General features: G+C 41.6%; 2 protein-coding genes and 1 long non-coding RNA gene across 5 annotated transcripts in view; 2 read left to right on the top strand and 1 right to left on the bottom strand.

The window, feature by feature from the left end:
- Positions 1–819: 819 nt before the first annotated feature.
- On the top strand, positions 820–14296 carry DNAJA2 (DnaJ heat shock protein family (Hsp40) member A2). Its single transcript, XM_074839912.1, has 9 exons — positions 820–997; positions 3887–3946; positions 4908–5131; positions 6519–6599; positions 6915–7048; positions 8730–8926; positions 11603–11747; positions 11919–12046; positions 12554–14296. Exons 1-9 carry the CDS (start codon positions 920–922, stop codon positions 12740–12742), a joined length of 1236 nt encoding a protein of 411 aa, XP_074696013.1. The 5' UTR covers positions 820–919; the 3' UTR covers positions 12743–14296.
- A 2831-nt stretch (positions 14297–17127) lies between these two features.
- On the bottom strand, positions 17128–24997 carry LOC141929895 (borealin-2-like). 2 transcript variants are annotated; one of them, XM_074839913.1, is made up of 10 exons: positions 24824–24997; positions 24006–24134; positions 22998–23038; positions 22602–22662; positions 21898–21956; positions 21060–21127; positions 19661–19759; positions 18427–18559; positions 18099–18185; positions 17128–17298 (listed from the first exon to the last, which is right to left on the bottom strand). In XM_074839913.1, the coding sequence occupies exons 1-10, from the start codon at positions 24951–24953 to the stop codon at positions 17254–17256; spliced, it is 852 nt and encodes a 283-aa protein (XP_074696014.1). In that variant the 5' UTR covers positions 24954–24997; the 3' UTR covers positions 17128–17253. The 2 variants fall into 2 exon arrangements, with proteins under 2 accessions (XP_074696014.1, XP_074696016.1); XM_074839915.1 differs by lacking the exon at positions 24824–24997 and adding an exon at positions 24239–24510.
- The window catches only part of LOC141929896 (uncharacterized), a 38667-nt gene continuing 36619 nt past the window's right edge, over positions 24794–26841 (top strand). For both annotated transcript variants that reach the window (XR_012625131.1, XR_012625130.1), the window contains exons 1-2: positions 24794–25003; positions 25409–25471. This is a non-coding gene — a long non-coding RNA (uncharacterized LOC141929896). The remainder of the gene's footprint in view (positions 25004–25408; positions 25472–26841) is intronic.

Below are 26841 nucleotides of genomic sequence, written 5' to 3'. Positions count from 1 at the left end.
ACCTGCCACAGCTTTTAGAACTTTCTGGCAGCCCCTGCCTAACTAGGGGCTAACAGCCAAAAGACCACACCTGAGGAGAGGCTCAGTAGCTGCTCTCCTGGCTAGGCTTTAAGAGATAAAGCTCTAATTAAACACAGCTGGGCTTTTTATCTGCGTGCTGAAAGTGGTGTCTAGTTAGTACCTCAGGGCTTCTGCACTGCTCAAGTACACTTTGCTCCTGTGAGTCACTTCAGGCCTAGCATAGCAACTAGTGCTTTTTTTAAGATCTCAGAAGTGGAGCAAAACACAAAAATGGAGCAGATGGGCACCAACGCTATTTATAACTATTGAAGCCTTAGCAATATGGCCCTGAAGAAAAATATATTGGTGCTTGAGGTTAGACAGCAGGTTGGTGTATGGGTGCCCCTTGCCCCATGAACTTCAGTGAGGTACCTCAGGAGCAAGGAGAAATAGCGCCAGGCAGAGGGCTCCGGGAAGCACACACACAGGCAGCGGCACTTCAGGCTTCGAAATCACGGGAGGGGGAAGCTGAGGTTACTTTTTTTTACGTGCAACTCTCTGCCGGATGCTGGTCCAAACATCAGTACGGGAGGGAGCCCTGCCCGGGGCAGCCAGCCCCCCCGCCTCAGCACCCCTACTCGCCCTCCCGCCTCTTCCCTCACAGCCGCTTCCCGCCTCCCCCCGCGGCACGAGCGCCCCCTGCCGCGCGGCGCCGAAACTGGGTCAGGCGCCCGAAGTGGGCCGAGGGGGCGGGGCCGCGCCGCCGCCGGGCGCAGGGGGCGGGCGGGCTCCTCCCGCGTCGCGGCGTGGTGACGCCAGGCGTCTGCGCGTGACGTCGCGGCGGCTTTCGTCCTGCTCCCGGTCTCGCCCTCGCCGCCCCTCGGCCCGTTTCGGCCCGCGCCCGCCGCCCGCTGCCGCCATGGCGAACGTGGCCGACACGAAGCTCTACGACATTCTGGGGGTGCCGCCCGGGGCCTCCGACAACGAGCTCAAGAAGGTGCGGGGGAGGGGCGGCGGCGGCCGGCGCCCGGGGAGACCGGGCGGTAGCGCTGTGGGGGAGGGGGCGGGCTCGCCGCCGGGCAGGGCCGCGCGGGGCGGCTGAGGCGGGCGGCGGGCGGTCCCGGGGCCGGCGGGAGGTGAGGCGAGGGGAGGGGAGCGGAGTGGAGGGAAGGCCCCGGGGCGCGGGCAGCGTGGCCTGAAGGCGGCGGCCTGCCCGACCGCGCGGCTGAGGCCTGCGGGGGGGGGGGGTGGGGTGCGGGAAGGTGCGGCGCCGGGTGAAAGCGCCCGGTGCCGCCTTAGCCCGCCGGTGTAGGCCGCGCCGCGGAGCCGCTGGGGCTTGGCGGGCGCCGGCGGAGCGGGATAGGCCGCGGGCAGGCCCTGGAGAGGAGAGCGGAGGGGGGCCGGCGAGAGGGGGGAGCGGCGGGGCCCGGCCGTGCTCCTCGCGTTCCTGGCCCGGTGCCGCCGGGTCTCGTCGGCTCCGGGCGCCGCCGGGACTCTGCTCGTCTCGCCCCCGCAGCGCCGCGTCCCTCCCGCGCGGCGGAGCGGTATCCGCAGCCGGTTTTGGCTTTTTGGCTGTAAAAGTCCTCGTGAAGGACTAGTAGATTCTGGCTGGAGCCATTGTCTGCCCCACGTGTGGGCCTCAGTAAGGTTTCGTTTTGCTCATATATGTGATCCCTCACAGGCCGAAAGCGACAAGGTAAGGTAAACAAAGGAGAGAGGCGAAACCTTGGAGCCAGGTCATCAGTGTAACAATTCACCAGTCCATTTAATTCTGTGGTGCATAAACCACTTTTTTCTAAAAGGACTTAATGACCATTTTACACGTGAGGGAGGGTAATTAACTAGACAGTTTACTAGCAGTGACCTGCTTCCGCTGATGGGTGGTGCTGGTATTAACAACTATGTGTTACCCATCATGCATGTGGCAGCCTAATTTGTGCAGGGATAGGCAATTGCAGTGTTGAAACAGTGTTAGAGGTGGAAAGCATGCAGTGGGAAGATAGTGCTGTATACCAAGCACAATCAAGTAGAATTTTTTTTTCTTACTGAATTCTCTTAAAGGTATCTGTCCTGCAAGAATGAAAAACCAACAGCAGTTTTCCATGCAGATAACTTTGTGCTATAGATTAGCCTTATCATGGAATGTAAAGTTTCCAAATGTCTGCAACAGCATTAAGTTCATCTATGTCTTATTGTCACTGAGAGGTCATGTGGATGCTTCATTAATCTGATATTCTAACTTATATAACAGTATAGGAAAGTGAAAACATAGGTAAACAAATAGTGAAAAGGGCCTGAGAGAACACGCTTTAACATGGGTTAGTTAAATTAACTTTTATTGAAGTTACATGGTGACAGTGTAGACTTTGATTCTGGATCAGTTTCTGATTAAATAAGTAGTTGTAGCTTCCTTTTGGGCCATGAGTAGTCTTAAGAATTGCTCTAAACTGGAATGCTGTATCAGCGAAGATGTGAGTGCTCTCTTTTTAAAGATCACTATGTAAGCCCCTTTTTTCCTGTTTAGATAATATTGTGTAGGTTTTTGGTTTAGTGTTCCGTTTTTTTTTTCTTGGTTAGACTCCTTAAAATATGTGGGGAAAATCCTTTTTTATTACAGAATATGTAGGTTTGTGGAAGATTATGCTTTGTTACTGATAGGCAATTGTCCTGTAAGACTTATGATTTTTGTTCTTTGTGCTTGCTGTGGTTTTGAATATTTGGCTTGTAGTATCAATATTCTATTTTTGTTTCATTGGTACCTTAATCAAACTTTATTTCTTGATTGCGTGCATAAATACGGAGTATTTCAAGATAATCAGTAAAGAGAAGTAACTGCAGATATAAAAAAGGAATCTTACTTGTTCCAGTACAAAATGGAAAGTTGTGATCTCTGTAAAGTTTTGTGTGAAAAGTTCTTTTAAGGTTGTAGTTCCAAAGAGCTAGTTTAGATGCTCAGAGCTTTTGAAAAATCCACTCTTAAGAACAGTGTTTCAGTTTTTTGCAGTTGCATCACTGTAGCTTTTTTCACATGTATCATTTAAAAAAAAAACCCTATACCATGTAATTAATATCTTTCACCAATTGCTACTGGGGGAAGGTTGAGGTGGAGTGAGGGAAGAGTTGAGGTCTTTACTGTCAAAAACTCAAACTGTAGGAAACGTCTCTGCCTGTCGTGTTATTTGCTTTCATCCTCTAAAGTATAAGAAAACAGATGAAGTACTGCTGTAGAAAAAGTGATGGTCCTGAGAGTCAAAGTACAGGTCAAAAAAAAACCATTCTGGAAAATCTTTCGGAGATTTGGCTGTACTCACTTTTCCTCCTGTTTTAGAAGAATGAAGTTAAATAAAAGCAATGATCTGTACGTTTCTGCACATGTAACTCATATACTTAGTTGAAAATGAGATGAAATCTCCCATTATTGATAAGTAAGGAAGAATAAGATTATTATTGTGAGAACTGACTGATAGGGTTGAATGAGACGCTGAGGCAGCCATTTTGTTGTTAATGTATTGCTGTGATTGAAGTGAAAGACAAATGGGTTGAAAATTAAATTGTCATATTGTAGGTTTTGAGTGGGTTCTGCTGAGTAAGTAATTTTAATGAAAGTCCAATGTGATTCTTCCTGTAAGTTAATGAAGACAAAAGGAAAACTAGTTCTAGCTATTGAGGGCTATAGGTGTATTTAAATCCAAGTAGTAGTTAATTTATGCATATAGCAATGTCAGAATTTTTTATGTATCATTTCAATATATGAGTGATTTCAAAACACTCATTTTCTCACTTTGCTTTATTAGGATTTTCCTTTTTCCTGAAGACACTACTTGAATTTCTCAGAAAAGACCCGATTAATCCAAATTGAAACTAATTTTGTACCTCTTTCAACTAGGCATACAGAAAGCTGGCCAAGGAATATCATCCTGATAAGAATCCAAACGCAGGGGACAAAGTAAGACTTTCCTTGTTTAAAATCCTGATGTTTGTTATTACAGTAGCATCTAAGGGACCAAATGCAGGTGTTGAGAGCTTGCTGTTACAAGTTGTTGAAAAATAATAACTGAGAGGGAACCCTGTCTTGTCTACTTCTTCCTAATCTCAATTTACCAGTGTACCTCGTGAAAAAATGCAGCAGTTGGCTGAGGCAAATTGGTTGAGAAGGTAATGCTGAGGGAGAAACTGCTTCTCTTCATCTGCTGAGATTATGTCAGCTGGCACTGGCTGACATGGGTATTTGTAAAAGATAGAGATAGTTTTCCAGATTTTTCCAATGTGGAAAAAAATGTATGTGTGGTGGTTCTTGAAACTGCTGCAGCATGAAACAAATTACGTATGTGGGAAGGTTGAATTAGATTTGTTATGCTAATAGCAATTAAAAAAAGTCAATTAAGTTGACTCAGCTGATTCTCTAATAGAGCTCGGGCTCTAATGGTTGCTTAGAGGTGAGCAGAAATGACTATGGAAAGATACTCATTTGTTTTGAGGACAAACACATTAATATGCATTTTGGTAAGTTGCTCAATTGTTAGTGTATTTTAAGTGCCTAACATACCTTGAAGTCTTTGCCATTAGTATGTAACTGGGGGCTTTTTGCCTGTTGGCTACTGCAGTATTGCATACTTGGGGGTTTTCTCTGGTTGGATTTTTTTATTTGTAAGAAAACTGTCTTATGCTAGACACAGTAAAGAACAAAGTCAATGAAGTTTTGCAATAAAATGTCATATTTTACGGTGAGGTAACACAACATAAGCCCAGGTCTGACTTTTAAGTATTGTGTATTAGAATGAGGGTGGAAGACTGCTCTGTTGTGTACCTTCTTAACTGCGTGGTCATGCTGGGCAAGGAACAGTGGTAAAATGCTCCCTTGAAGTTCTAAATTACCATGCACTGTTTTGACTCTGTTCCTCTTCTAGTTCAAAGAAATAAGCTTTGCCTATGAAGTATTGTCAAATCCAGAGAAACGTGAGTTATATGATAGATATGGAGAACAGGGTCTTCGAGAAGGTAGCGGTGGAAGCAGTGGAATGGACGATATTTTCTCCCATATCTTTGGTGGTGGATTGTTCAATTTCATGGGTGGTCAGAGTAGAAGTCGTAATGGTAGAAGAAGAGGAGAAGATATGATGCATCCACTCAAGTGAGTATCTTGATACTGCAATTTCTACTTTCAAGTGTTCCTGATCAGTACTTGACTCTGCTAGTTTGTATTCTCGCTGTGTTTCTCAGTTGGGATATTCTGCAGTCTGTACTTGCTTTTCAGACCTGCGTGTTGTGCGTAGCCCAGAAGGCAGTCATCATGAGCTGCTTTCCATGATTGGTTAATCTTATAGACTACCTAATGCTTTGCTTTTGCCTAGTTATTACCCTGTGTGTACTTCATTAGCATTATTTTCCTTGGTTTTGCTCCTTAATTATGTTTGGAAGTTCTAATCTGAAAAAAGCATTCAACAACCAAGTATTACTAGCTGGATTCAGGAGAAGCAGAGGTACTAAGGCTCTGGGAATACTTAAGTTGGCTTGCATTCATAGTGTAATACCAGCTGGAACTAAAGTTGAACTGCATAATTAAAGGAAAAGTGCATGTAGTGAGTTTGGGTTGGTTTAGGGTTGGTTTTTTTTAAAGCCATGCTTGAATGTCACATCTAATTGTGTTTTGTAGATCTCTACTTGCAGTCATGACTGGCTATTTGCCTGCTGAGCAGGTCCTTTCTAAGTTCTTAAGCTGCATCTTTCCTGTGGCTGGCAAACTGTGCTTAGTAAAGTCTGTTTAGTGTTACATGCTTGCCTAGTTTAGTAGCTAGTACTGCACGCTATATTATTAATCAGCTTTCGTTTTGTTGTTATTTGTAAACACTGATGCCAGGCAACCTTTTCTCAGTACACTGAGTTGAAATTTCTATCTGCTAACAAACCTTTTCAGGAGAAGCACTAAATGTGTTCATAAACTTCTTTCAATACATGAAGATTATTGGAGTTTGAAGGTGTATTCCAGAGCTTCAAAAAAAAAAAAAAAACCACAACCCACAGATGTAAAGAATTGAGAGGCCTTGGGGACATGCTAACCCCTCACCACTAAACTCTCTCATGTGTAAGGCCCAATACAGTAATAAGTGTTCTGTATGCATTCTTAAATATGCATGCTATAAATATTGTCAGGACTGTCTAGAGAGGTTTGTTTCTTACCTGCCTGGTAGAACTAAAAAAAAAGAAAAAAACAACTATGACTATATAATAAAACCTAAAATGCTAGATCTGCTTGTTTCCTATTGAGAAGCACAAGCAATCCTATCTGTTTTTTTTCTGATTTAAATATTACAACTGTTCTCTGAAACTATGTTCAGGATTACATGTGTATATTCATAGGTATGAATAATTTTTAGTGATTCCTTGTGAAAGCTAAAATTGCAGTTTTAGTCTTTTTATGAATATCTGTTTTTCTTTAATTTGTCCTAGGCAAGTATTTTAATTACATTGGGGAAGTAAGTTGTTAAATGATAACCTAGGAGAAATGTTCTATTTTATAGAGTCTCTTTAGAAGACCTGTATAATGGAAAGACAACTAAACTACAACTTAGCAAGAATGTCCTTTGTAGTGCATGTAATGGGTAAGTTTTTGTTTATATTTTTGAGTTCTCTGGTTGCTTTGTTGGTGTATAGTGTAATGAAGCATCTCCTATGTCAGATCTTTATCATTTTTGACTTACTGGAGCCTGCTCTCAGACTAGAAAATTGTTGAACTTGAATGATACTGTTGATGGAACTGGAACTATTCAAGGGCTTTGTTTGGGGGAAGGGGGGAGGAGAGAACCTAATCATAATTGGCAGTGCAATTAGGCATGTTAACCTACTGATGCAGGGTTTTTTTTGTCGTATGTTTCTGAAAAACTTACTTTTCATGCAACTGGTGCTTTCTATTCTAGGCAGGGAGGGAAGGCTGGAGCTGTTCAGAAATGTAATGCATGCCGGGGTAGAGGTGTACGTATCATGATCAGACAGCTGGCTCCTGGAATGGTTCAGCAGATGCAGTCTGTATGCTCTGACTGCAACGGAGAAGGTAGGCCAAGCTATTCTGTTACTAAATGGATTTAGTTGGATTCAACCTCCTGGTTAAATCTCAGGAGGAACTTATCCAGGACATTTTTGCTCCCATCTAGTCAGATAGGTCTCAATCTGATCTCACCATGGAGAAACTATTTTACTTGGAACAACAGCAAGACTTAGTGTTTAATGTACTGAAAAGCAGTCTGAAAGCTTGAACAGAAGGGATTGATTGTTTTTAAAAATGCTTAGATGTGAATATTACTTATTGCTATTATTCTTGTGTTAAAGTAAAAACCAAGATTCTGGTTTAGGAGATTTTTGTCTTTTTGAAGTCTCCTAATATACAAGGTCAGGTTTAGGTTAAAAATGGAAACCTAAAGTTGGATTTTAACTTCTTCAAATTAAGAAGATACCTTTTGCTGAATTGGTTGTGTTTGGGGGAACAAGTTGAGCTCATGAGCTGCGTACAGAGTAGTAATGTCACCTTGTGGATGATCTTACTGTTCGCAATACTCAGAAATTAGTGTTGTATTTTGTGAGCAGTCAACACATTTCATAAACGATGCTGTCTTTGAACATGGTTTTCCCAGTTTACATACCTAACCTACATATTTAGTAGTTTCAGCTGCATCATAATGTTACGCTTTGTTTCACAGGAAGATGATTTAAACTGGCAAGTTTAATGTCTTAAGCCAAGTGCATCTGCTTGTGGCACATAGAGGAGTATTGGAAATAAGTACTGAAATTATGCAGTGCATGTGGCCTAATATTTTGGTTACTCTGTACAAAGACAAAAGCTTACTTGAAAAATAAAGGTGAAGTAGAACAGAGAATTTAAGCTGTTTTGGATAGTTATCCTGCAGTTTGTTGGAAAAAGTCATTGCCTTGCTAGAGGTGATGGACAATGTGACAAAACTATTCAGTTTCAGAGTATAAAAGTGAAATCCCTTATGTGTCAGAAAATGTTTGTTCCTTTTCATGGGAAAACCTATGTATTGCTCTTGCATTAAACTGATTTGACCGGCTATCTTTGCCCCCCCCCCCCCCCCCCCATTTTGTATGCACTCTAGTTCTACTGGCTGCATTTACATACTACTTTGTGGTGGTGGTATACTGCAAAATGTGGCTGTTGGTGAACAAAAAAAACCCACCAGTAATCCTTTTTTCACTGTTGTTAACAGAACTGGAATTAAGCTTCCTAAATTTACTGAAATATTTTGAAATTTGTATTCTGACTTTTAAGGGCAGGAAGGTGCTTCAGTTTGGTTTTAGCTTCATCCTTTCTTTTATAGCTGTCATCCTCCAGCATACAAGGAATAGAAAAGTAGGTGCTTTTTTTAGGAGTAGTAAGGATACTGGAGTCAAATCAAGACCTAAGGAACACTAGAAGCTATAGACAAAGGCTTGGTTTTGCCTTTCTCGAAAGCACTGTCACTTCTCAAAATCCTTGATAAGATAGCTTGGAAGGTTATGTGTATCTTTGTATTTCCCCTTCCCTCCTTTATTTTTTCCTTCCCCCTCTTCCAGCTAGGGTAAATTGAGCCTTGCTTTCCTCTTATGAGGAATTCATAAAAGCAACTTCTAAACCACTAGTTGTGTTGCATGTATTCTTCAGCCTACTTTAAAATAGTTTTTCTTCAGAATCAGATACAATTAGGAGGAAATTCCTAAACTCAAAATTTGTCTTTCTTTAGGTGAAGTAATTAATGAAAAAGACCGCTGTAAAAAATGTGAAGGGAAGAAGGTGATCAAAGAAGTAAAAATACTTGAAGTCCATGTAGACAAAGGCATGAAACATGGGCAAAGAATTACATTCAGTGGAGAAGCAGATCAGGCTCCAGGTGTGGAACCAGGCGATATTGTCCTCTTACTCCAAGAAAAGGAGAATGAGGTAATGCTTTTGAGTTTATATTTTAAATCCCTTTTATCCTAGTCTTTAATATTTAAGTGATATAGACGGCTGTTCATTTTAAAGTAATTCATGTAGTTGTAGCTCTGGGAGAGATGGTGAAGAGCTTTTAATAAATAGATTTATAGCAAGTAACATGGCTTTCATGGTGAGCCAGAAAAAACTTTGCAAGACTGTAGCCAGAGGACATGCAGATTCTGGTGCTTCCTAATGCTAATAAAACATAGCTTTCTCAGGTAAGCTCAGGCTGACTTTGATACAGAGGACACAGTGAAGAACCATTCAGGACGTTAACTTCAGTCTGCTTTGCTTGTGACAGTAACAACATGCTAGGTGTTGCTTTTTTTCCAATGTCTTGCGGTATGGCATGGAACTCCTATTAAAATCCCCAGATGGTGCTTTTTATTTCTGTTACTGTGGTTGTGGAAATGTAACACAGAATGATGTATTTAACGAAACACACACACAATTATTTTACACTAGTTTGTTAAGGCTTATGCTTACTTTTTTCTGAAGTACATACATTGCACTTCTGAATTAAATATTGTAATTTATCTTTTCCTGTGTTAAAACTCCTTTAGGACAGAGTTGAGGTGACTTGCTGCCTCTTTTGAATGCTTTTGTTTAGAAAGGCTAGGTATTACTATGATGAAATTAGTAGTAGTTTGTGTTATACTGCTGTGGTTTGAGCTGAGAGGGTGACTGAGTACCACGCAGCCGCTCACTCTCCCCTTCCCCCCAGTGCTGAGAAGGAGAAAATAAAGCAGAAGGCTCAGTGGTTTTGAGATAAGGACAGGGAGGGATGACCTATTTATTATCGTGATGGGCAAAAGACAGACTCATTAGGGGAAGGAAAAAAGAACATAAATTTAATTCAGACACTAATGACAATAACACTTAATAGACAGAGTAGGACTGAGAGGCATTACCACATCTTGAAAACACCTTGCCCCATCCCCCCTTCTTCCCCAGCTCAACTTGACTCCTAATATCTCTACCCCTTTCCCCCCAGGGGCGCAGGGAATGGGGGTGCAGTCAGTCCTGCTGCTTCTTCTGCCTCGGGGGAGGGTGGAACTTCAGGCCTTCTTCCTCTGTTCCAGCAGAGTCCCCCTCTCACAGCAGATAGTCCTCCACAAACCAACTGTGACATGAGTCACTCCCATGGGCATGTGGGTCACCCCTGAGCGTTGCAGTCCTCCCAGTGCTGAACTACAACAGCAGGGTCTTCTTACCATGGGGTCCTGGCCTTCTTTGGGGCCTCCCACAGACTGCAAATCGGTATCTGCTCCACCGGTGACCCCCATGGGTGGTGGAGGGGGTGGCCCTGCCCTCTCACCATGGGATGCAGGGGAGTCTCTGTTCCAGCACACTGCCCCTCCTCCTCCTTTCTTCCACTGACCTTGGTGTTTGCTCAGATATGTTCCTTGCAGCTGTTCCTCACAACTCCCCCAACTCCTCCCAGGTTCCCCTTGTTAAATATGTTATCACAGCAGTGCAGCTAATTGACTCAGGCTTGATGCAAAGGCAGGTCCGATGCGTAGCCAGAGGAGCTTTGAGAAGCTTCTCACAGGGGCTCACTGCTGTAACCCCTTCCCCTGCTACCAAAAACCCCACCACACACACAAACCAGGACATATGCTCTGGAAAAAATGTTGGAGTGATGGTAGTGGAGGAAGTTCTGTTGTGACACAAAGAATAGCATTGGGTACAAATTTAAATTCCAGTTGCATATGAGGGATATAATGTTGCTTATCTGAAAATTAGGTACTTTGTAAGCTTTTCAAAGCTGTGTCAAGGACTGATAATTTGTCAATCAGTTTTGCATAGCTTTTACACGTTCCTCTCTTCTTTCTTCTGTAATACAGGTTGAAACATGGATCGTAGTTGATCTTAACTTTAAGGGAGAAATGGTCTGTAAGCGTACAGAACAGTCAGATGTGCATGACGCCATCAAATTCCAGATGGTGGATGCCACTTCTGTCTTAGTCTTCTAATGAACTACATGTAGTTTTACAGTATTAACAATTCTGAAAAATACTGTACCTTCTGTCCTAGTGAATAAAACTAGACTGACTTTTAGTGAAGCTTTTGGTGTTCTTAAAATTTCCCTTGAGGTGAGAGTCATGGTTCTGCTAGTGGATAAAGCTCACATCTACTTTGACTAAGAATCCTGAGTGATGTGGCTTAAAAATCACTTATGACAGCTGTGGACTAACTGATCAGAGCCCTGCTGTAGATAAAGTTAGCTGAAGCAGATATACATGATGACTAGTTAAATGTTGAGAAACAAAGACATGTGTGTTGTACTCTGGTGCAGGGGAAGTAGTGTCAAGCTGTCATAAGTTTTGTTTATAGGTTGCTTGTGTAGAAGATCTTGGGGGTAAAAGCACTACGGCTATACAGGCCTTCTTGTTTCATTTGAACCTTACATCAGATATATATAGTGTGGTTTGCTTTATCTTAGATGACACTTTCATCAGGCATAAACTTTCCAAGTATGTTAAGCTATTTGAATTTACAGAATCAAGTTAACTTTGTACAAAGGCTGTTGCTCTGATATAAAATTTTAAGACTAAATAATAATGAATTCTAAATAATGAGTCTTGTGGAGATAAGTTTATAGGACTAGAAAAAATATCTCTTGGTTTTGTTTTTTAGGTGTTCCAGCGGGATGGGAATGACTTGCATATGACGCACAAGATTGGACTTGTTGAAGCACTGTGTGGATTTCAGTTCACGTTTAAGCACCTTGATGGACGTCAAATTGTGGTTAAATATCCTCCTGGAAAAGTAATTGAACCAGGTAAGCTTGACCTGATAAGGACTTCTTTGACTGTGCTTTTGTGATTCTTGAACACTTAATCCCATTCTTGTCCTGTTAACTGAACCTAGGCTAGAGCAATGGAAGAGAATTGTGTAGAGCAAAATCTGTTCTGAAGTAGCACTCTCCAGCTTGCTTCTCTTTGAATTGCAGGTTGTGTTCGTGTAGTCAGAGGTGAAGGAATGCCACAGTATCGCAATCCTTTTGAGAAGGGGGATCTTTACATTAAATTTGATGTTCAGTTTCCTGAAAATAACTGGATTAGCCCAGAAAAGCTTTCAGTAAGTAGTTTTTCAAGCATAAGTGTGGTGGTCTTATTTCACAGTGTATGCAAAGTGTGATTGTTGTACCTCATGTGCTTGCTTTCAGTGCTTAAATTTAGATGCAAGTACAATTGTTTTTAACATTGTTTATGGGCAACGTGTAACTTGAAAATACCTATTTGGAATATGAATTTATGGAACCTGTATTTAAGAACTGTGCATATGTTGGGCAGATGAGGGCAGGAGGAAGAATCTTCCTGCTGCTGCGTGATAAGTTTTCAGAGTGCAACTGTATTTACTGATTGCGCTTTTGGTGGATGATACGAGAAGCTGTTGGTTTTCTTTAAGTGGCATCTTCCAGTTGATACCGAATACTTTCAAATGAGTATGCGGTTCAGGTTTACGTCAGCTTAGACTTCTAAACCAAACCTGCTCTGAGGAGGGAGTCTTGAAGTTGAGGGAAACCAGTCGCTTTATTTAACAGTTGTAGATGCAGTACTGAATACACTTCTTTTTTTGGGGCAGGAACTTGAAGATCTTCTGCCAGCTAGACCAGAATTTCCCAATGTAATTGGTGATGCAGAAGAGGTAGATCTTCAGGAATTTGATACCACTCGTGGTTCAGGTGGTGGCCAGAGACGTGAAGCTTATAACGATAGTTCTGATGAAGAAAGCAGCCATCATGGACCTGGGGTACAGTGTGCCCATCAGTAAACGTTTGTCTAAAAAGTTGCACAAGGATTTTCTTTCAAATTTTGCCTGACTTGTTTTCAACAATCCAGCTGGATTGTATAAGTAATCCAGATGAACCAATGGACATCTATTGCTGTATGTGTAACTTTTAAATTGGTCTATAGTATCTACAGAGTGTAATTTAAACTAACCACAAGCTTACATCTTCATTTTGACTGTGTAGCAGAATAAAGCACTTGAAAGGAAGACGAGACTCCTTTTCACAATGGGTTTTAAGTTTGTCCTCGTATCTGTGCTTGATTTTTACCAGTTTTGTGTAGATTTTAAGTTTCATATTTTAAATTCAAATTCTACATTGTAAAGTTTGTGTACAATTTGTCCTGAGGCTTGGTATTTGGCTGCACCTGCATAAGCTGCTACAAGTAGAATAAAGAATTTCATAGCCTGTATCTATCATCTAGATGCATGGTAAATGGGCTTTGCACATAATGGGTTTAGAGCTGACTGGGAACAATGGAAGACTAAATTAGAAGTGGTTGTAAGTTTTTTCTACCATCTTGTGAACGGTTTCTGAAATTAAATAAAAGCAGTTGGTGTATAATATATTTCTTTTGCCTTGTAACTCTTACTTTTCCAGTGGCTTTAACTACTCTGTGTACAAAGAGATTATGTAGATGGTAGACATGTTATAAACACAGGGAGGCTGAAGCTGCTTTAAGACCAGGTTGCAGTTAGACAACAATTGTGTGCCACATAAAAGTCTTTTCTTGAAATGAGCTATGACTAAGTGGGCACAGGGAAGTCTGCAGCCATGTCCCCTTTGTGTGAAGAAAACACAAGGGTATCATGAGTTCAATCAGAAGATAACAAAACCTTTTAAATGAAAATGATTAAATCCCCAAATAATGGTGTCTTTATCTTAGCCTTTGAATCCAAATTCAAAGCCTGATTTGGCCTGACTTTCCAGACATGTTTCCAGTCTTAAAGTCTTCTTTAAAATGAATATTATGCCTGGCAACTTGTGGTTGGATTAACACAGTTTGTAAAGAACTTGAGATTAGTATTGTACTTGACAAAAATTTTTGACCTGGAAAAGCACTAAATGTAGATGGTTTTGTTACTTTTCCAATAGTTTGAGCTTTCTGTTTTAACTATTATGACATTAAGTTCTCCAGCTTCAGTTCTGTTCCTTTTTATGTGCTTTTAATTGGTAAAAATACCACAACAAAGTGAAAATGTGACCTTAAATAATTATCAGGTACAGTTAGTTATCTAAGCATTTTGTTACAATGTTACTGTGCATGAACTTCTGTTGGTAAGCTACTTCTCTCTAGTGAGGTTTCTCTCCCCGTTGAAGCGAGGAAGTTGAAAGATGCCTCTACTTTTCTTTACAAATCTGAAGTGTGACTTGTTTAATTATTGCTCAGATAGTTGTTGACACTTTACTGATGAGGTTGGAGGGACAAACTCCAGGGGTTTCCATGTGCTTGGGTAGGCATTGGCATTTGAGTGTTGCTGAACATCCTTGTTACAGACTCTAAAACTGAAGCAAGAATAAATACTGTTTGATCTGTATTTCAGTATTGACTTCTTACGCCGTGGTACTCGCATCTAGTGAATCTTTATTTTCAGTTATTAAAACTCCAGGTTGCTTTTCATGAAGTCATGGTTACATACTGATCATTTCTCCCAGTTTATATTTCCAAGAAGTCGGTCATGTTACCCTGTAATGCATGAATGATTAAAACGTCTGTCTTCTGCTTTTAAGGCGTAGCTTTAGGATTTACCTCCTTGGAGGAAAACAGATTATGTATTCTAAACTTTTTATCTCCTTACGTGCAAATTGTTTTTTTGGGGGGAGAGAGGAAGAGGATTTATAGTAACTTTTTGGATAGCATGCTGAAGTGAAGGGATGGAGGGAAGGTCAATCACTGTATGTCTAGTTCTGTTTCAGTCCCAAAAGTGCATTAATTTAGGCTCCTGACAGCAGCATCTTTCACTGAGTGGTGACTTATTCAGAGCTGCCCTTATATGTATCTTCTACTTTACTAAGTATCCCTTTACAGAGTTGTAATTCAGAAAAACCTCACAAATTCAGAGTCTACACTGTCTTGGCTTCAATATTTAAGTTGCAAGTAATATATTACTACGGTTACTAATGCTTTAGCAGCTTACTGACTGAGTTTTATGCTTAACATAGCTTTTAATGCTTTCACTGTTGAATGAATAATCGAATAAACATTAGTTGAGTGTTCTCAGTAATAACAGCTGCAAATAAGTACTTAAGTTAGAGGTGGTACTATAAACAAATGAGTAGTTGGGATGTTGGGGAAGAAAATGTGATCACCAGAACTGTTTTAGATGACTTTTTGTCTTTACCATTGGCCTCAAGAAGCTGAAAAGAAGAAACCTCAGGAAGTCTTGTCTAGCTTAGTTTGTGACATACTTAGTTCTGTATATGCAGTGACTAAAACTGACCTAAAGTTGACTCCTATAGAAAGTCTTATCTTGTCCTCAGTGCATTTAATGTACAAAGGTGCTCACAGCATATATTTATTTATAAGATAGTGACACTGGTGTGGTTCTTGTTCACATAAAAGATGAGGCTATCTTCTTTTGAAAAATAGGTTTGCAGAGAAGTTAGAAGTAATCAGTGAAAGAAAGATTACTGCTGTTTCAAAAAAATGAAATGTCAAAGATTTATCTGTTAACATGCAGCAATTCCTCAGCCCTCTAAATAGCATATAACAGGAAAATTGTATTTTAGTTATTAACCCATAACCTTCCACTGTAGCTTCAGGCTGATGCAAGAAGTTCAGACAATCACTGAAAAGGTGTGGGGAATTAAATTGTATGCCTCTTACAAATTTAAAAGGAAGATGGTAGATATAAGTGGAGTGTTGGAGACTTCCTAGCTTGGTGACAATTCATAAGAATGACTTCAGTTGATTGAAGAGTCCTTATGTTTCATTCCAGGGTAGATTCTGTGCTTTTGCCCTTTGTGTCAGGGCCCAGAAACACTTTCCTAGCTCTTAGTAATAGTCTTTGTCACAAAAAAAGCTAATCTCTAAATTGTACCTCAGACAACCCTTTAACAAGAGGAGACTCGATTTAAACACTAGCAGCTATTTTTGTAATACAACTAAACACCAACTGAGATCCACAATAAAGCTGTGTTGGCCTGTCTTACAAAGCATGCCTCACACTATACCTTTTCCAAAAATTCAAAAAACTGAAGGTTTCAGTACTACATTGCAATTTTTATTACATTAGTGTAGTACACTACATTAGTCCAATTGTTAAATCACTCATGTTGAAATGCCCCTTTACCTGCAATAATCAAAAGCTGATGCCACATTGATGTGATTAATCTTATCAATTTAAGGGAGAAGAGGTGTTAATTCAGGTTAAACTACTGCCTTGAAGAACTAACTCTTCATGAGTGTTCTATAAACTTCATGTATAATTTGAATGAGGTTTATTCCTGTATTTTTTGGTTACCAAGTGAGAGCATAGTTTAAGAGAGGTTTGAGAGTGTTTTAACCGCATGTTCTTTATGAGTTTTGTCTCCCAGGCCTTGGAAAGCTTGCTTTTTCCTTATTTGAAACTTGTGACTTCTGTTTCCCTAAGTGAAACAAGGGTAGAAACAGAAGAAAAACTAATCTAGATTTCATTCTTAAACTATTGTTTCAGTTTAATGAGTGTAGGAGTCTTTCATACCATCCTTTACCACAATGAAAACGCTTTAATTTAAGTCACCACTGGGAGAGTAAAAGCCAAGTGCATCCTCAATTTCTGAAAATACTAGAGCACCCACAGCAGCATGACTGCTGGACTGGCATCTTCACCTGGAGGGATGTTAACAGCCTTTCCTACAAATTACTCAGAAGTACATAAGTACTAGAAAACTTGGGTTACCACCACAAACTACAGTACATCTGCATTAGTACCTGTCATTTTTCCCATTACTGTCATGTCACAGCATGAGACTGGAAATACATTTAATTCCTGCGTCAGATTCATGTATGCCACCACAGAACTAAAGATACATGTCTTGAAATGCTTTGCACTTCAGCTTAATTCCGGAGTTAAATTCAGGGAGACTGATACTGGGAAGACTAAACTTGAGTAGTAAACCAACACTACCTTCTGCTTGTGGCATGCATGGGAAAAATAACATTATAGAGCTCTATACTTATGAATAGCCATGTAAAAAACCCCCCAAAAGTCCTATTTAGAGTATCAGAGTTAAAACTTATTTCCTACATACAACCTATTACTGTTCATTGTACTGTGAATTGAGATTAGATGTTAGCTAAGCCTTTTATAAAGAAGTTCAAAAAGTAGAATTATTTTCTTCTGCTTTCATATCCTTCACAGAGATAATAGGAATTTAACAATACACATCACATTGTAAGCTTTTATATAAAAACATTTACTGGGCAGTATACAGCTTTATTAAGAGATTATAGACATTCTCTAAACACTTGAGAGGCAGCAAGCACATATTCTGTAGTCACAAGACAGTTCCATTAACTTGGTTTAGTTGCTTTTCCACATAGTACAGTCAGCTCACTCTAAGGGGGGAAAAATTAATTTTAGTTCAAGCTACCCAACAGAAGAGAAGTCACTACTGCTAAAGCAAGCAGTGAGCAAGCACTCCCCCATTCTCTACCTACAGCAGCAGGTCCATGTTATGAAACAGCCAACTCATATAGCTGCACTCAAGTCTAAACACCTGCAAGACTGAACTGATTAATATTTTTTTTATGTCCAGATAGATTTCTAGTGCTACACACTACTTCATCCAAAAGCCCAGGTACCCTCATCTTCAGAAGAGTCAGGCACTATGTGCTACAAAATTCTGTTCAACTTCATCCTGCTTCAAAACAGTTTACTTCCCTGAACCAAAGGTAAGGCAATTACCATTCAACTGCAGCAGAGAATTAACAGGAGTATAGTTCTTACTCAGCAAGGGATGTAGAATAATAGATTATAACAAGAATCAGAACTTCGCTGCAGCTTTGTAAGCCTTTGTGAATATGAGATAGAGAATGGCAGTTTGCTCACATTGTAGGAGAGACACCAGAGCAATCTATAAGAAAGAAAGAGTTTATGCTTCTGTGGTTCCCCAGGCAATTACCAAACTCACAGGCTTATTTAAGTGCATTTACTTTTACACATTATCTGTGTGCAGCAGTTCTCCCCTCCCTGTTCCTCCCTTGCCCTATTTCTCCCTCCAATTTATGCCAACCGATTAGGCTTAACTTCAGAACTGTTAAAGCACTCAGAATTTGCATTCATAGCAGTATCTCACATGAAAACCTGAGACTAGGTGTCTGCGTATTTATATGTAAGCCTAGTAGTTTAAGCTTACCACTAAGTTATGAATATGCTGTACTGTATCTTGATTTAGTAGTTGCACATCAATATTATGGAGGTCTCCACCAGCCGTACAGAGTGTCTAAACATAAAGAGAAGCAGTTTTAAGGTAAAAACGATTCTGAAAGTTTTTACTTGCATGGCCTGCTTTTCTGAAATTCACATGATTCCCTCTACACTACAGAACTTAAGTAACCATTTTTCCTTTGTTTAACAGCAGCTCATTTAGGGATAGCAAGAGCTATTGCTATCAGACTATTCACAGTTTATCAGCTACTACAAGATGAAAATGGTTTTATAAAAAAAAAAAAAAGGTTTGATACCTGTCCATCAGCCAGGGGAATGTTTACAAATGGAAGAGTTTTATCTTGGGGTACTGATTTACTTCTTAGCAACATGCCTTGACCTCTTCCACTGGTAGGTACAGTTCTGGAGACAGTCTGTTGTAGTCTAGCACTAGAATACAATAAAAATATTCCTCTGAGGTTATCTTCCTATGCTCTGCAGGGAATTTCCAAGCATGAGGCAAATGCAAGTAGTAGCAAACATACCTAATAGAAAGACAGTAGTATTTAAATTTTCCCAGTTCTGCCAGAAGACTACAGGAAATCCAACCATCACAGCATTTACTAGCACCACTAGGTAACATTTTATGACCCTGAAACACTGCAGTAACTTTCTAAGCCTGTCCTACAGGCCAGTGAGCAAGCTGACATTTGGACCACTCAGTAACAAGAATATCCACTCCAATATCAACAGTGAATGCTTATAGTTTTGGAAAGAGGAAGCTTCATGCCTCAGGGCTTAAGATGAGACATGTGCTGTATCTGTCTACTATAGAGAGAGATATCAAAAAATACTGAAGCTGCTAGCTCTCAGAGGTACAAGGTGTGCCTTATGCCAAAGTTCCTAAGCTTCCTTCATGATACAATTGTTCTTATTCCACTTCAAAAATGTAAGATTTGGGTATCTTCTGAATGGAAACACACCTCTGAAATTTATAGCAGGCCAAGGTGAAACTAAGCCACTTACTAGCTTCATAACCCCCTCACTTCAGCTGATGACTTCTGCCAAAACCAAACTCTAGCGTATGGAGAATGATAATAACGGAAAACCTTAACTGTTCAATATGCAAAGAACTGATTGTCAGTTTATTTGATTGGGGTTCTTTGGGGGGTTGCTTTTTTTTTTAAAAAAAAAGCAAGCTGTATTGGTCACATTTTAATCAAGCTTGGGCTCAGAGAATTAGTTTAAGCTCTAAACTATACCTTTAAACAACAGTGGGTGGGAGTAGAATTTATACTCTAAATCTGTTTTTTTTAAACTGGCTTAGTTGTGACATGAAATCCTGTACCTCCATGAGAACATAAGTTAACAACCACAATCAAAACAGGTGGTGTGACTGGTTCACCATCCCTGCCACCAAATTTAGTAGCAGATCATAAAGACCAATTAAATCTAGATTGATCATGATTAATACCGAGATTGATATTAATGTAGATATATAGTGTCTTGGTATTTAACAAAACTATTAAGAATAAGCTGAAAACCCCTTACCTTTTAGATACCTTTGGTGTGGCTTTGAAATTTGTGGCACTGCAATCAGAAGCAAGAGACTTAATGGTCTCAGTCACATTTGCAGAAGAGTAAACAGACCTTAAAAAAAAAAAAGTGGTTGTTCGTTTCGGGTTTTTTATTTTCTCCTCATCTACTGTAGAGTTTTAGCTAGGAAGAAGATAGACAACTGGTGAATTAGAGAATGCTGAAGTGCTCCATGGTAGAGATCTAGTATATATACATGTGAAGTAGTCCTCCTGAGATAGATGTGATACGATGGGACCTAACACCATAGGGGAATGAAAGGATCATTTATGCTAGTAGATAAGAGAGGGCTGCAATACCTGAGTTGGGTATAATTAAGGGAGCATCCACAGCCTTCTATTTGAGTTTGGAAAAAGTTTCTTGGGAAGTTTCTTTTTCAGCAGGAATTAATTTTTCACTATTACTTCTCTGGGTATTTGTCCTGTGTGGTTGACCCAAATCAACCTCTGTGGTTTTGGATTCTAACTCAGTTCACAGAAATCTTGATGATCATTTATCTCACTCTTTCCTCTTATCTCCCTTTTCCCACACACATTTTGGAGATATTGTAAGGGCACATGTTTATGGCCTGGTGTTAGTGTACTTTAATAAAAGCAACCTTCAAAGACTGAAAAGTTAGACTTCCCAGGCAAAGCAGCCTTCTCTAGTTTGATTTTGTTGAGCCCAAAATTCTATAATCCCAATTCCAGAAAGTAATTAAACCTGGCTAAGATTTTTTTAAAATTTCTTTTAAGCACATTAAACACTGATAAATTATTTATATTGCATTTCTCTGAAGACAATTGGAATGTATTAAAATAAGTGCCAGTGGGTACAAGTATGCACACCAAAGCCAGAGTGGTAGCAGGAGCTTCTCAAAAAAAATTTCATGCAGATATCCACCAATTTTTTAATTTATTAGATCTTATAATGAGACTTGAATTTGGTCCATCTTGACTGCAAGTAGCTCTAACGTGCTTCTGCAAGCATGTATTTTCCTGCTAATGACACCTCCCTTTCAGCTCTGTATGAGGCCAAAATTATGACAGAACAATTCATTAGTCTGAACAGAGCAACAAAGATGTTTCCCTTACACTCTCTTCCATTACATACTGTCTGGAAATCTATACTGATTACACAGATTGAGAACTGTGCACCATTCAGTGAGTGAGAGAGAGAACTACATCCCTTCATCAGCTAGAGGTGCTTTTTTGTTCAGGGTTCACATCACTACAATGTATCTGGTTCAAGTTATGGAAGACATCTTTACTGGATTCCTATTGGCCTCAAATCTCAGCTACTTCATCTGAAAAGGCTTTTATTCAGCATTCTCAAGTTCAGCTGAGTTAAATAAGCTATCAAAGGTCAGTCTTACCTAGAAAGAGGGTTCAGTTTGCTATTTAAACCAGAAGCCAAAGTAACCAACGACTTTGTTTTGGAAACCTGAAAATGTAAGACTGCAGTTAAAAGTGGCATTTTAAGGCAAAATGACAGATACTTCCAGGGAACAACACTGTAAGAATTTCCTGTTGGAAAAGAACAATTAATCCCCATAGTGCTGCCTTTTCTATAGTTCTACATACACATAAAATAGCAAATATGCATTCCAAACCAAGAGTTTCATAATGCCAAGACATCTTTGTTCATACTGAAGTTCTGTACAACCAACCACCTTTATAATATACACCCTTCCAACTTGTAACCCCTCTTATCATTAATGCCTGTAACTCTACATATAATCTTTTTGTTGTCATATTGCCACATACTTCAGTGTCTGGCTGAGGCACTGCATGGCACAGATGGACTGAGGTGGTAAAATTAATACACCTGTGCTATTTGGTTTAGAAATGTGGAAAAGAATGCACAAGTCACTCAAATATAGAAAAGCATGTATTAAAACATGAAATTGAATTTCTTCAAAAAAATCGTTCCTCAAACCATCAAGACTTATTGGCAAGTCAAGAGAGAACGGCTATGCCAGTATTTGCAATTTGGTATGAATGAGTTACTAGAAGTGCAGAAATTAAGAAATCATTAAGGAATTCATTTACTATATGGTTTGGCCCTGCTTAACTTAAAATACATTGAATTTAAACCAACTGATTTTTCAAACAAGCAGCAGGCCACTCGCCTGCCCAGTCATGGATCTAGCAAGGTTCATAGCAGGTCAGAACTGATTAAACCCTCATGCTGTTTGTTCAGAATAAACTTACTTTTTTCTTTGCAGAAATATGCTTGGCATCTTCATATTCAACAATTGTAGTTACCTTAACTAGAAATACATTAGAAAGACAAGGAAAATGTCATCAAGAGCTCAAAACACCAAACTCATGTATTTGAAGCCTCGTTACCCAGTGACAGCTATCTATCAGCTCTGCTACCCGATGGTCATTCTCCTGGGACAGAGTTCAAAACAAACTATGTGTGTTCGTCACAGACACTGTGACACATGGGACAGTTAAAAGACACAAGATAACCCTTCAATCCCCAGACAAAATAGATCTACATTTCGGCGGGAGTGTCCTTCTTATTGCGTGCTTTGGAGTATGAAGAGAAACAGTATTTTCCTTACAAACCTCAATGGGCAGGAGGTCAAAGGGAAACCTGTGAGAAAATGGGCAACTTTCCTAGCTTTTCTGCTATACTATGAAGCACTGACAAGTCACTTAAATCTGTCTCTTCTTGCCGTTTTCAGTGATAAATCCAAAGGGCAGGAACACTTATGTATTAATGTACCTCAACAGTAGCAAAGCTCAGGATCCTCCACACTGAATGCTGGGGGACTTGTATGTTGTCCTTCTAGTTATACAGCTTCCCTTCCTGTATCCTCCAGGCTTAGCATTCACTTTACAAATGCTCAGTTCAAACCAATACAGAAAATTTAAGAACCAAGCTATATATTAATGGATTGACTTGCCTTTTTTGCTGTTGGTCCTCACCAGTTTTGGATTTGGTGTGTCTTCTACAGAGCAGTCAGTCTGAAAAAATGTTTATCCGACAAGGGAAAGTCAACAGATTTAGCTGAGTAAATGCATATTATCCTACAAAAGGCAGTGAACTAAAAGGGCATAAGAGAAAGTGACAGAATTGGGATTGGCTAAACGCCAGTTTATTTTTTCAGAAACACCTGGATTTCTGCTAGAAGATGACCCTAAGGCTTTAGGTAATGTTGATAACTGCACCACAGCTGGCTGTCTAGCCTTTTCATATCATCTTCTATTTAAACAGACAGCCAAACAAAATTATTTGACTGAAACTTTTACAGCAAGATGACTCCTCTAAGCTGTGATAGAATTTGAAAACACACACTTACCACCACAGCAGCAAGAGCCATTTCCTCCCCTCCTTGCAAATCTGTAACTCAAGAAAATGTAACTTGTTTATATACTATTACTTGCATAACTGTTATCTGCAGGTTCTTATCTTATGGGCTATGAAGCTAAACAAGTAATTCAGGATTACTGTTGCTTAAATAGTTAACCTCAGCTAGCACATATGTTGTGTTTGAACAAGAGTCAAGTCTTGCAGGATAGTCTCTCCTACAAAACAACAATGAAAATATTGGACCATTTCAGTATGTTTAATCTTTGAAAGGATACTAAGCATAGTCACACAGTATATAACCTGAATTCATACACTGTGCTGAAGGCAGAAGTTTTCAAGAAAGACATTGAAATACATACTCAGCAAAGGCTTACAGTAAACTCAAGTTCTTCAAGAGTCTTAGGTTTGATCTTTGTGCGCCCCCTGCAATTTCCAGCTGCAAGATAGATTCCAAAAACATCAGTTCTCACCAGAATATACATCTGACACTGACTGTACACCACAGCTTAAACTGCTGCATAAATAAGGTTAAAATTAAACTTGTTCAGTTATCATCACAGGTAAACAACTAGATGAGAAAGGCTCAGTAGTAAAAGACTTCAAATTATTGAAAAAACAATCATCTCTGTGGCTAGAACAGATTCACATGGAAAGAAGTGCTTAAGTTTTTATGCACAGAAAATACTAGACTTGTAATTATTCCTTCTCTCTCAGGCTTTAAACAAGATGACTTAAGAGCACACATAGAAGGCGGCTCCAGATTCTCTACACTGTTACCTACTAATTCTACACCTTGTGTTACACAGGTCAGTCTACTTGAAGAAGAGTGCTTACTGAGCACCTGCTGTGTAATACCGTTGCTGATGAGCTTAAAATATTCAGCAGACAGAGCAAACTTTTTCATAAAAGTCCCCAAGTTTACAGGTTTTCTCACAAGGGTACATCGTGCTGTAATGATGTCTCCATCCCTTGCAAATGTAAGGCCACACACACTTACTAAGCAAGTCTTGTCTTTTCATTTTCCTGATGGCAAGCGGCATCTTCAGCAGCTCCACTGTAAACGCCTTCTCAGCTGTTTGCAAAAGCGAATCAAGGTCTTTCTTCATTTCCTGGATATTTTCCTTGGCTTTAAAACAAACAGGCTTTTATTGCTATACGTGTTATGTATTTCCAAGTATAAGCACTAATAGACTGCATTAAAAAACAGAACAATGCTTCATCGGGGGTAACCTGACTGGGGAGTCCGAGCGCCCCAAAGTCGCCGTCAGACACTCCTTGAGCTGACGAGACACCCGGCGCAGGCAACGACAGGAGCCGCCCCCCAGACCGGCGGCGAAGTGGGCGGAGGGGGGGGCCGGGGGGGCCCCCGCCCGCCCGCCATGAGGGGGCCGCCTGTCCACCCGCCCGTCCGCCATGAGGGGGCCGCCTGTCCACCCGCCCGTCCGCCATGAGGGGGCCGCCTGTCCACCCGCCCGTCCGCCATGGCGGGGCTCCCGCCGGCGGCCCCGAGCGCTGCGGCCCGCTCGTCCCCGGGCCCCGGCGGCCGCCAGGGCGCCCCCTCCCGGAGCGGCGGCGCCCCGGAGCCAGCCCGAGCCGGGACTCGGTTTCCTGGCGGCGCCCCGCGGGGGCCGCGGCGGGCGGCTCCGCTCTCCTCGCTGCTGGCCGCGCCCCGGCCCCGGCCCAGAGGCTCTCCCCGCCGGGCGGGGAAGGGCGGGCGGGCGGAGAGCCCCGGTACCGCCACGGCGCCGTGTGGGCAGCTCCAGCGCGCCGACTCGCGCCAGGAGCCGCCGCAGCACCTGCGGGCACCAGCCCTACCCTGGTGGTCGAAGTCGCGGAGGAAGAGCGCGATGCGCTGATCCTTCTTCTCCTGGGAGAGGGCCCCGCGGTCGCGCTCCACGCCCGAGTCGGTGCTGCGCCGCTTGCCCGCGGGCTTCTTCAGGGGCATGGCTGCCACCCCGCGGGATAAACGCGCCGCTCCGCGCCCGGGAAGCTTTTGTAAGAGCGGGGGCTTCTCCCTCCCTCCCCCCCTCCCCCGGGCCCGGGCGGACACACCCTCCGGGGCGGTGGGAGCGGGCGACCCGGCCCCCTGTGAGGGGCTGCGGGGACGGGGCGTCCCGGGAGGCCTCGGTCTGCGGGGCGGGAGCTGCCCGGGCGGGGGGCGGAGGGTACCCCGGGGGTTGCCGGCCTCTCCTGGCAGAAGGGAGGGCAGGAGGCGCGGGGAGGCGGCGAGGGTGGGGATCGTGGGGTCCTCCGTGTCGGTGGGGCCGCAGGGATGGGCCGGGCCGCGGCCGGACAGGCGCAAACGCGGGGAGCGGGACAGGCTTACGGGGATCCGCCCGCACACCCGCTTTGTCCTGGTGCCACTGAATTAATTGTGCTTTTTTGTTCATTGCTTTGAAGCGGCCGCTGCTGACCTCGGCCCGTGAGGAGCTGCGGCAGGGCAGGTGCCGGCTCATCCCCGGGGTGAGTAGGGCCCGGCGCCGGGGGGTGCCTGGGGCCAGGGCCGGCAGCGGTTGTGCTGCCACGGCTTGGACAGGCACTGGGAAACCTTCTTGCTGTGTGGGAAGGAGCCTGGTTCAGAGCTGAGGTTTGGTTTTAGCAGCTTAGCTGTTCAGTGTTCAGAATATGCAGTGCTTCAGAGCTGGCAAAGTGAATAACCTGCCCGATGCAAATGGTTACAGGACATGTAAACTCTAAGCAGGTGAAGAGAGTATTTAATAAACATGTAATAACCTGGAACTTTAGAAAGGCATGACTACACATAGCATTGAATCTATAAAATCTTTCAAAGCTATATCCTTAAAAGTAGAGTTCCTTGCAGAAACTTACTATCTTCATGCATCCAAATAAAAAATCACACCAGAGGTATGAGTATCTTAGGTTTTGTACAAATGACCAAACCTGTATTCTTTATTGACCAAGGAACTGTGTCAAAAGTAATTTAGATAATGTTTTAAAACACTAGTGGTTTTCACAGTGTATGTAGTTGATGTTGCAAGCAAGTTGATGTTGAAGTTAGTAGCTTTTTCTGTATCATGCGTCTGGCACAGTATTCTTATCTACTGATCCAGATGGGACAGCCCATGTCACTCAAAAACTGTAAAAAATCTGACAATTCATAATAAAACCATTTTATATCAGACCATGTTCTTGTTTATAAAACAAACAACCTACGCCCAAAAAAACCCAGGTAAATCTTTCTGCTCCAGAAAACACTCAAATACCTGATACAAAGAAGAGAATAGCCTGCTTCTGCTTTTTTTTAGTGGTGCTTAGCCTGCTTTTGCTTTCTTGTAGTGATGCTGGGATATGCATGTATGTTTAGAGAAGCAGGACTAGCTTCCCTTTCCCTAAACTTCCTTTTCTTTTGAATTACCAAACAAACACCACTAAAGTCATTCTGACGTGTCACAGCAAAAAGACAAGATGGTGTTGCTCTGTAAATTTAGTCTCATACAAGCTGTGTGAGAAGTTTTTTAAAAAGGAAACAACTGACAATACCAAAGAAACCCCTTACCAAAGCTGTCAGGCCATGGTTGATCAGCCTTAACTGACTGATCCTCTCTAGGAAGAAAGAAGCCTAGCTTGCTTAACTCCTGGTTACAACTCCGTACGTTAAAAGATATGATTAATTATGAGCTTAAAACATGCCTAAGACCATCTTTATGTACAGTTCTGCATTGGTAAGGAATAGTTTGACAAATGTCAAGTCCATAAATTGGAGTGATGCAGAAATTTTATAATCTGGTACATGGATTAAAGTAAGTACTAGTTTGAACATGAAGTTAAATGCCTTATAGTGCAATCCAGCAAGTGTTGCTCCATTGACATAG

Source organism: Strix aluco, chromosome 14 (genome assembly GCF_031877795.1).
Source record: "Strix aluco isolate bStrAlu1 chromosome 14, bStrAlu1.hap1, whole genome shotgun sequence".
NCBI lineage: Eukaryota > Metazoa > Chordata > Aves > Strigiformes > Strigidae > Strix > Strix aluco.
The sequence above is the reverse complement of the archived record's forward strand: the minus strand, read 5'-3'. Positions and strand labels throughout refer to the sequence as shown.

What these genes read in the sequence shown, in the direction of transcription:
- DNAJA2 (XM_074839912.1), top strand. Translation starts at nt 920, where the DNA reads ATGGCGAACGTGGCCGACACGAAGCTCTACGACATTCTGGGGGTGCCG. An exon ending in CCGACAACGAGCTCAAGAAG is followed by an intron (nt 998 to 3,886) that starts GTGCGGGGGAGG and finishes TCTTTCAACTAG; the next exon opens with GCATACAGAAAGCTGGCCAA. An exon ending in TCCAAGAAAAGGAGAATGAG is followed by an intron (nt 8,927 to 11,602) that starts GTAATGCTTTTG and finishes TTTGTTTTTTAG; the next exon opens with GTGTTCCAGCGGGATGGGAA.
- LOC141929895 (XM_074839913.1), bottom strand. Translation starts at nt 24,953, where the DNA reads ATGCCCCTGAAGAAGCCCGCGGGCAAGCGGCGCAGCACCGACTCGGGC. An exon ending in ATATTTCTGCAAAGAAAAAA is followed by an intron (nt 21,128 to 21,897) that starts GTAAGTTTATTC and finishes TTACATTTTCAG; the next exon opens with GTTTCCAAAACAAAGTCGTT. An exon ending in AGCATATTCATAACTTAGTG is followed by an intron (nt 17,299 to 18,098) that starts GTAAGCTTAAAC and finishes TTCCCCCCTTAG; the next exon opens with AGTGAGCTGACTGTACTATG.